This window comes from Papaver somniferum, chromosome 7 (genome assembly GCF_003573695.1).
Source record: "Papaver somniferum cultivar HN1 chromosome 7, ASM357369v1, whole genome shotgun sequence".
NCBI lineage: Eukaryota > Viridiplantae > Streptophyta > Magnoliopsida > Ranunculales > Papaveraceae > Papaver > Papaver somniferum.
The window spans coordinates 5,733,167-5,743,058 of NC_039364.1; the positions used below are offsets into that span (position 1 = coordinate 5,733,167).

Sequence of the window (9,892 nt, forward strand, 5' to 3'; positions counted from 1 at the left end):
TATTATGATTTCCTATACTCGATTGACAGTTTCTATATAACCCGATATCAAATAGAGATAAAAATTGAACTCTCATATTCTTTGCACTTGTGTAGTTACGACGACTCTGTTGTCTAAATCTAAAATGAATAAGATTAAAAATTTTGACTCTACATTTTCTTTATCAAAGCGGATTGACGTTGTTTCTTTGAGCTTTCACATTCTAATCGCATGGGACAATCTTAAACTCACATCCCTCAGAGGCTCTAGGAAGACTTTGTAATTCTGAGATAAGTTCTTCTTCGCTTTTTGCATCCATGTCATCACTAATTGAAATTGTCTGCAAAGATCTTGCACTCTCCAAAATTAGCTTCAACCATCTCATCTCCCTCGCATCCCGATTAAAAGACCCAAGGAAAAGTGTCTGGAGGTGTTGAAACAAACATCCTTCTGTCAACATAAGACGAGCCCAACTATCTTTTTCCTGGCCATGTTCATCGTGGTAGATACCCTGAGTTGAGATAAGAAAACAAGCATCAAGAGACTAGCTAAATTATGAAATGGCATATGTATGGTCAACCAAACACAGGACTTACCTCTTCGAATACAAGCACCCTCAAATTAGGTACTGCTTTGAGCAACCAGAAAAGTGATTCATCAGTGGTTATTCCAACCTTCAGGATCAACTCTTTCAAATAATGAAATATAGGTAGGATGTTTCCGAGGTCATATACGATAGAGACAGCCTATACATCATAAGGAAATAATGCCAAAGTAATATCAGATTTTAGGAGTCCAATTGGCGATTCACCATAAAAACATAAAGAGAGCACAAAGAAAGAAGAATATACCTTTAGGGCTTCAGGATATAATGTTAGACTTTGTACATGTGCAACCGCCCGAATAAACCTTCTTACAGCTGCACCATAAGTTATATTTTTCCGATAAGCTATATTTTGCTCCCATGGTGCACCTTTTTTACAAGTTAGGCATACTCTAGCAAATTTCAGTTTTTGAAAGCAGGAAAAAACATACTTCTTTGCCACACATCCATAATAGGAAAGTGACACTAAATTTGGTGCATGAACTTTGAGAGAACAGTCTGGTAAACCATCACTGAAGCCATTGTTTTCAATTTCCAAAAGTTTCAGCATAGGAGTTGAGATACAGAAATTGCTCACACCAAACCAAGTGCACTCCTCCAAAATCAAATTTTCAAGGACAGGGCAGTAAGAAAAGTGTTGCTCGTTCCAGCAATCATCATTAGTAAATTGGATTCCACAGAGTTTAAGGCTCTTGAGTTTTGGAAAACAAAAACTTCTAGGAAGATCGGTAGCATCGAATAAAGCTAGCTCCAATTTAATCAAGGATTCACAGGTAAAAAGAGATAACGGAATGAAAAAAGGTTCGTAGAAATCTAAATAAAGATCGAGTTCTTTGACATTGCGCTTTGTTATATTAGAGATCCATGAATGAACCCGAGATACACTCATGTGTATATTAGTGTGGAGATGGAACTTTTGAATACTTGATGACGTGTCATGAAGAAGCAATGTTCTATCCACAAAATCCATGAGTTTATTGATCTCCGATAACGTAGCGGATCTTGAGACTCTTGACAGATCAAGAGTGGGGATAGATGCCCATATGTATTTCCATCTTTTAGATAGTATACAAGTACGAGCAACATGCTTGATATCAAGGAAAGAAAGAATACGATGAAGAACTGAATCAGGTAATTCGCTAATCCTATCCTCAGCTTCACCAATGTTGTTGTGACGTTCGGTATGTAATAACTTCTGTTTTTTCAAATCCATGAGATTTCAGTTTCAAAAACAAATAGAATGGGTATATATCACAGCGAATATATCTGATGCTTGTTGAAGCTACATGTCAAAGAAAGATGCGAGCTAATCAAAATACAACATCAAGCACAAGTTAGATAAACATAGAACTAAAAGAAAATAATTGAAAGTGCATTAGATTACCTCAACTATATATCGCAATCCCTGTCTATGCTTTGGTTCTCAAACTCAGCCTGAGATTCAAACCCGAAAAAAAAAACAAAACAAAGGCTTTATTTGTCGCTTTTTTATTTAAAAAAGGAAACCGAAATTTTCAACCAAAAAAAAACGAAGGCTTTATTTGTCGCTTTTTTATATTTAAAAAAGGAAACCAAAATACAAAGGAAAGTTCCATATTTTTAGTCTAATATACAACTAGGTCTCAACGCACAACAACAAAAACATACCGGCTGTCTGTGATCTTTGCCATTATAATCTAAAGGGTGATCTATAGATAAGTACTCTCCTGCAATGAAAAAGTACTCTCCTGCAATGAAAAGTGTGATCTAACCCTATGCAAAGAACATAAATTTTTGATAAGTTGAGATCTAAAGGTAAGGTTTTTAAAGACAGGGTTTTAGAAGTTGTGATCTTTCCTTCAACCCAAATTTACCCTATACAAATAGTATATTCCATTCCATTTCTGCACCTGTAATTCAAATTTAAAAATTACAGACAAAATCGAAAAGGCTAATAGAAAAACTATATTCCATTGCCTTCAGAATCAAATTCATTTCTGAACAAGAAAATAAAAAAATTACACATTTCTGCAGATTCTACTTGTTTAACTCAAACCAAGGGTACCAACACACAGATCCTTAACATCAGAACAAGCTCATTTAGACTATTCCCTGAAGCACTACAAGTAAGATCAAGCAAATAGTGTCAACCACTAACACTGGAGAATGATGTTAAATCTGAAAAGTCAAAGACTTGCACAATCCATGACAACCTCGTGACTAATGGAGAGTATTTTGTACGCCTTCTTCTGCAGCAAGCCTTCACAACCCTGCAAGCTAAATAATTATCCTGGTTAACAAGAAAACAAGTTTGTACAAGTGAGCGCATTCAGAATAAAATTGATAAAGACAATAGGGACATACACGAACCTCTAACGTTAGACGTATTGATGAACTGAGACAGAGAAAGATAGGCAAGTACCCTAAGCAGAATTGGCCTTTTTTTGTTTCTCGTTCTGATGGTAGATTTAAGTGTATCTAGCAACCAAGAAACAAGTATTATCTATCCGAAGGAAAATGACTAACTTACTTGGGAACAATTTCCATCTTAGGGTCATGTTCTCTCCAAGGGATTGAGTAAGTAAACATGCCCTGTACCTTGAAATCAAGGGCCAACTTCCAGAACTAATAACCTGGTACTTGTTCAATAGCTAGCATAGAATTCTGACCCCTAAACTATGCAGACAAACCAAATACACGTAAAAACAAGAATATACCATATTGACCATAAAAAGAGTGAAGAGAAGAAAAACAAGAAGCATAACAAAAGTTAAAGCACAGGAGCGATGGTTTACCTTGCTCAAGGTTAAACCACTCTGTGCGGTATGGAAACTAGAACGGAACCTTCGAACTTCGGTAATGCCTCCACCAACAGAAACAAAGTACCTTGCTTCACCAACATATAAAGATTGTCTAACTAAAAGACAGACCCTAAATCTTATAGTAGATTGTAAACAAAATATTCCATCTACCTCTAAGCAACAACCAGAACTTCAGATGGGCCAGCAGGCATGTCAATTGAAACCATCATTTCACTGTTTTGCATCGAGGAAAATAAGAATGTGAGAGGCACCTCTAAGTTTCAACAAGTAATAATAAGAATTGGACATGGATACAGAACATTTAAAACATGAGGACAAAAAGTTTGGTATAAGAATAAAAAGCAGAACTAGAAACGGTAATGGAAGTTCTCAGTGCTTAATAGAGGAGATGACAAGAATACCTGGAAAATCATTTTTGCAGCTGTCTTACTGATTTCCAGGTCCAAAAATTGCTCCACCTTCAAAACAAATAAGAAAGTGACGATATCGATTAGACTATTATAGAGAAACGCCACATCAAACTTTTCACTAAGCTAAACTCCTAAAACTGATGAAAGTATTGAAGAACATTAGAACCTAAGGGCAAGATGAAGTCCCCCACGCCATGGCTGAAATGGCCTGCATTCATGGAAAAGCACCTCCTAAAGAGAAAGAGAACATTAAAAACCTTGCAGATGCTGCCATCTTTTCCTGGGGGAGTAGCCAGAACAACACTTTTGCATCCTGCAATCTGTGCAGGCAGGTGCAGAACAAACAAAATGTTAACCCATCTGGTAACCGAAAATTCAAATTCACCACACATCATATAAGTCACCGAATATGGAATTTCTCTGTTAACATAAACTAGGAAAATTACCACTGCAAGCATGAGTGCTGTTGAAGGTAAAACTGCAGTTGGAATATGCCCAACATCTTCCCCATGCCAAACCCAGTATGAAATAAATGGGATCTTACTTCAGCAATGGTCAGACCCGGGGGAACGTTATCACAATCAAAACATGAACATCTTATAAGAATACGTTTTTCCTACGTTTATGTGAATGCTTTTCATTGTGTTTTTCTTCGTTACGAACATCAAATCTAAGGAACTGCTCAACTCTGTTATTATATGCATCAGATGTCCTATCTTCTATTATCCATGACTTATCCATTACTGCGAATGAACTTGATAATCAACCATAATTGAAGAAAAAAAAAAGATAAAACATATTTGGGTAGCCAGATGGAAAACAAAAAGACTGAATAAGCCTAAGGAGAATACAGGGTTCTAGTATATCATACTTTTATACAAGCAAGTCTAGGTGACTTTCCCAACAGTTGTTTCAAGCACCAACCTAGTTCATATTGCATCCTCCAAATACGGCAAAAAATGTAACTAACCTAGTAAGGGCGCTAACCATGAACAAATGATGACCCTATTTTCTGCATCATAATCATTATAATTTTCAGCATCATACAAAAAGGAAAAAGAGGAAAGTCAGTAGCATTTTCACAGTAGTTCACATGGAGTCAAAAAGAGAATACAGGGGTCTAGTTATTAGTTACTCTACCTCTCTTTGAAGTCTTCCAGGCATGTAATCAACCACTCAAATTTACCTTAACCGCAGAACAAACCAAGCCGCAATTGCATAAAATATAGCTAATGGACCATAAGATTCATAGCAGCGCAATAAAAAAATAAAATAACAGAACAGTGTTGTAACATTTAAACAAGCAACACCATGGTAATTACTAACTTATACCAGATTAGCGAACCAACCTTTCACAGTTCCACAGGTTCCGCCCCAAGACTAACCTCTGTCACAGCGTTCCTAATATTGTCCTTCCGCCCAGCTTCATAAAGGAAACAAAAGGAAATTCATTTAATTGAAACTAGCAAGTAGAAAGGTACATACCATATTTAATTTCTAATGTAGTTGAAAGCTAAAACTTGTTTACAAGAAGGACAAAGAAAAAGATAATTTAACAGAAGAGGCAGATTAATTAACAAAGAGTGTCCACATTATATCTGGTTAAAAACGAGGTTGTGGTTACCAGATTACATCACATGCTTTAGTAACAGGTATACACGTCTATTGACTACTGCAGTGTAGATATAAGATTACTAGTACTACCGCATAGTTATAAGCATCCAGACGGTCAATACATAATAATTTAAGAAAAAGAAAAGCCAAATTCAAGTGCTCCTTCCCCATACCCGAACCTTTGATGCCGTTTAACTTCACAAGATGAGTCAGTAGCTGATGCACATACAATGTATATTGGCACTATTTGAACAAAATGATTCTGATATGCAGTATGTATGGACCTACTTTTACTAGAACTAACCTTTCTTTTCATCTATAGAGGTCCAATTGTATGCAATCTTAAACAATTAATACTACAAGTATGGAAAATACTGGAAATCAAACACAAGATTGCAGCTTATAAAAAGCTGTACATGATGTGAACCTGGAGGGCAGTCCCGATAAACAAAAAGAAAATCTTTTCGTTAAGACAATGTAAAAAGAGGTATTCTGGAAGCACCTTGCCAATAATACCCAATCTGAAGGTCTAATGACGTTTTTTGTGTCATATCATATGCTCTCAAGAGCCTAACTGAACAAACTCATCCAATTGATCAGATGTAGGTCTCTTTTTTTCTTTTCATTGACAAGAGAAGTACTATTTACATATACACAAACTTTTTGTAAGCATTCAAAATAGATTTTGACTGATAGATCTTTAAACAACATATGTACAGAATTCAACCAACAGTTATTCATTCAACACACACAAATTGAATTGATCGAAATTTTTCTCCAAAGATCAAATCGATCTCTATAAACTAACCAATCTACTAATTAAAAGTAAAAAAACAACTGATCTAAATCAAAACCAAACATGCAAGCAAAAATTTTACATCTAAGCAAACCTATATCAAATCGGTAAACTAAAATTCAGAGTTTCAAATGTAATACCAAATCAAACTTCGCCGATCTTCCAAACAAAATCTCACCCCAGTTTTAGATCGCATACGCCTGCAGAAAAAAAAACATTGAAATCAAAAATCAAAACAACTAAAAGTCAACCCTAATTTCAAATCTCAGCTTCAATTTTCGAATCAGACTCCATACATAATCCAAACAATAGAGGGAACCAGTTGAATCCGACCTCTATCCAAATGAAATTAACGATTTCGACGAAAAATCGAGATCGTCTACAAATCGAAGAAAAATCGAGAGCAGCTTGAGGGAGAGAGACGGAGAGAGTTTCTGAGTACGAAAATGAGAAAAGAGAGACTGAGAAATCGAGGAGTAGGGATTTGGTTTTACTATTGGACACCCAAAAATTATGTGGGCTTTCTTTTTTACCCTCAAATTTACCAGGTTCGAGCCACACTCACTGCAATTGTTTTCTTAATATTTATCAAAAAGCTTAATGGACAGAGTTTTGATCACAGGATAATGTTTCAAAGTGGTCAAATGATGAGTTGTAAGATCACGATTTCTAAAATATATGAGATGTATAGGAAGGTCTCCATGTCTAAGATCACAAACACTATAATATCAATGGTCTTTAAGTTATAGCCCTAAAAAGACCACAAGTGTTCATAAATTGTGAACTTTAGTGTGTGATCTATAGCACATTTTGTTCTAGTGACGAAGCCCGATACTGGATCTTGGATGGTGTTGAAGGGTCTCACGGTTAAGTTGATATCTCCACTCCGATGTGCTTATGCACAAAAAATCGGTATCCTTATTGCCATTGAAATTGTGGATTCTGGAAAGAAGGGAGGTAGACCTGTGCTTGTTCTAATTAAAAGTTGATTTTGAGAAAGCTTTCGATACATTAAATTGGGGTTATCTGGAGAAGGTCTTAAAGTGTACTGGTTTCCTTCAAAATTGTTATTAATAGTTCTTCAAAATGATAGAATTTTTATGGGACAAAACAATTAAGTGATCATTTCTGAAGGTTTCCATCTTGTTAACTGGTAGCTGGTTTGTCGACCAATTAAGAAAGGAGGTATCAGCATTCCAAATATAAAAAAGGTTAATCTCGCTCTCCTTAGAAAGTGGCATCGGAGATTCTCAAAAGTAAAAGATCAAGTAAGGCACAAGATCCTTACTACCGCAAACTTTTCTAGGGTGTTAGAAATATGCAATAACGCTAAACTGCTTACATTGTAGACAGGACAGCTGGATCTCGGGTTTCTTATTGAAAGATGGTGATTGCCTACAGATATGAAATTTTTCTATCTCTTCTCGAATAGTGATCAGAATCTTAGTGCAAGAATCTACAACACCGTAATCCTTCTCGAGTAGATGGGTTCCCTAAGCAAACTGTAAACCAACACATATGCGAGTACTAGCAGATTACCGAGCAAATCATTATCCGTGATTATGGAAGATTTGTGTGAAGATCACTAGACTAATATCATACACATATGACAAACCATTGATGTTGAACGCTTGAATAAAATTTGAAACACATATGGAAAGATTAGAAGAAGAAACAATTATACAGAGGATAGCAAGGAATATTTATAAAAAACTTAGAACTTGATAACAATATTAGATACATGTCCATTGCTGGTTATAAGTGAAACTAGACTTCCGACAAATGTTTTTGATTTTATGAATCTTTTGAGTAAGTATCAAAATTTCAACTACACACCCTAATTAGAATTTCTTTAAATTACAGTGTCAGTTGTAAACCCTAACATTTTTGTTTTTGATTTTAATTTCAGACACCTCCAAATTCATATGGGGCTTCTGTTTAAGATGTTCAGGTAAACTGATAACTGGTCGTTTGTGATTTTAGTTTCAGTCAACTTTCAATTTGAATTTCAATTCCAATCATTCTCTCAATTTATCACCATTTTTTTGATTTTGATTCTGTGTTTTTGTTAATCTAATAACTGGTTGTTTGTGATTTTGTTGCAGGTAAGGTTTAGGGATCTTTACCTCTTGGTGAATTCTTTACAAATTCACCTAGACGATGTAAGTGAAACTAGACTTCCGACAAATGTTTCTGCAGCAAACATAACCGGCGTACTATAAATTGTCAAAACCTTGAAACTTTCATTTTCCAAGTCATACGAGACTAAAGCATTCTCATAATGATCACCTCGTTTAGAAGGGTAACAGTTCAATAGGATCTGGCGAGTGCTTATTGAATGATAGCAGCGCCTCCCGGATACGAATTTTTCCCATCACATTTGAGAAACTTAAAAGCTTAGTCCAAGAATCTACAACACCGTAATCCTTCATCACATACAACTCAAATTTCTCTTAAACAGAATCCGAAACATAAACTGGGAAGTAAAGGTCCTTTTCAAGCACACCCGCCCTTTCATTTTCGAGCCTTTATCTTTCATCTAACAAACTACTCGGTATTTGGATTTTGTTTGTTGTCTCTTCAGCCATATCAAAAGAAACTATAGCCGTAGTTACTCTTTGATGGTCATCATTCGTAACTATAACCTTTTCTGCTACCCAATGCATAGCTCCATTTAAAAACCTCATAGAGTCGATGTTGCGTACACAGTGTATCCTATATTTTTCCATGAACTTGAACCTAGGGTGTAAACAAGAATTTCACAACAAGTATCTGAATACTCCTTTAAGTACAGAGTGCTGTTTAGTAAATATTAATATCAACTTGTAATCACCGATAACCGAACCCATATGCCACAACATCACCATATTCTGGTCTTTTGTAAACTATCTCCTAGAATCTTGAGTAGACGGGTTCCATAGGGAAACTATCACCGAATGACATAAAATGTATTTAGTAAAGCAAAATAGGCCATTACATGAACCAATCTATATGCTGCTGTACCAATCTTCTCCAGAATGCGAAATGGTCCCTAAATCTTTGGACATAGTTTAGAAAATGACTTGTCACGAACTGTTGTCTGTCGATAAGGCTGAAGACGTAGGAAAACCCAATCATTGACAACAAAAGAACGTAGATAGCATTCTAAAGTTCTATTGGTTACCTCAGGTTGCCCATTGGTTTGAGGATGATATGCTGAACTCTTGCAAAGCTGAGTATATTGCAGAGTAAAGAATGCCTCCCAAAAATTACTCATGAAAATAGGATCCCGATCACTAACTATTGTTTTAGGCATACCATGCAGACGAACAACTTCACGTATAAAGACTTCAGCGATAGTGGTAGCAGTATAAGGATGTGATAATGCTATAAAGTGAGCATACTTAGATAAACGATCCACTACCACCAAGATGGAGTTCTTCTTGTTGGATAAAGGAAACCCATCAATAAAATCCATAGAAATATCAATCCAGACATCAGTAGGGATAGATAACGGATGTAGTAATCCAGGAGATGCTGAAGCTTCATATTTATTGCGCTGACAAACATTACAATGCTGTATAAATGTCTTGATGGAAGATTTCATACCTTTCCAATAAAAGTTTTGTTGAAGGCGCTTGAAAGTTCTCAAATACCCAGAGTGTCCACCTATCGGAGTTGAATGGAACTCATGAAGTAGTTTAGCACA

The 9,892-nt window shown here is 35.8% G+C and overlaps 1 protein-coding gene and 1 long non-coding RNA gene across 20 annotated transcripts; both read right to left on the reverse strand.

Annotated features, from left to right (window-relative positions):
* Window positions 1-202: 202 nt before the first annotated feature.
* Window positions 203-1,796, reverse strand: LOC113293967 (F-box/LRR-repeat protein At4g14103-like). The gene is made up of 3 exons (XM_026542407.1): window positions 831-1,796; window positions 576-725; window positions 203-490 (listed from the first exon to the last, which is right to left on the reverse strand). Exons 1-3 carry the CDS (start codon window positions 1,794-1,796, stop codon window positions 203-205), a joined length of 1,404 nt encoding a protein of 467 aa, XP_026398192.1.
* A 682-nt stretch (window positions 1,797-2,478) lies between these two features.
* LOC113294864 lies at window positions 2,479-6,647 on the reverse strand. 19 transcript variants are annotated; one of them, XR_003332725.1, is made up of 9 exons: window positions 6,538-6,647; window positions 6,345-6,404; window positions 5,144-5,217; window positions 3,961-4,114; window positions 3,786-3,842; window positions 3,358-3,597; window positions 3,161-3,233; window positions 2,933-3,040; window positions 2,479-2,832 (listed from the first exon to the last, which is right to left on the reverse strand). It is a non-coding gene; the product is annotated as an uncharacterized LOC113294864 (long non-coding RNA). The 19 variants fall into 19 exon arrangements; XR_003332731.1 differs by having other exon boundaries at window positions 3,161-3,238; XR_003332728.1 differs by having other exon boundaries at window positions 2,933-3,448; window positions 3,535-3,597.
* Between the last annotated feature and the right edge of the window lie 3,245 nt (window positions 6,648-9,892).

What these genes read in the sequence shown, in the direction of transcription:
- LOC113293967 (XM_026542407.1), bottom strand. Translation starts at nt 1,796, where the DNA reads ATGGATTTGAAAAAACAGAAGTTATTACATACCGAACGTCACAACAAC. An exon ending in TATATCCTGAAGCCCTAAAG is followed by an intron (nt 726 to 830) that starts GTATATTCTTCT and finishes TATGATGTATAG; the next exon opens with GCTGTCTCTATCGTATATGA. An exon ending in GGGTGCTTGTATTCGAAGAG is followed by an intron (nt 491 to 575) that starts GTAAGTCCTGTG and finishes ATCTCAACTCAG; the next exon opens with GGTATCTACCACGATGAACA.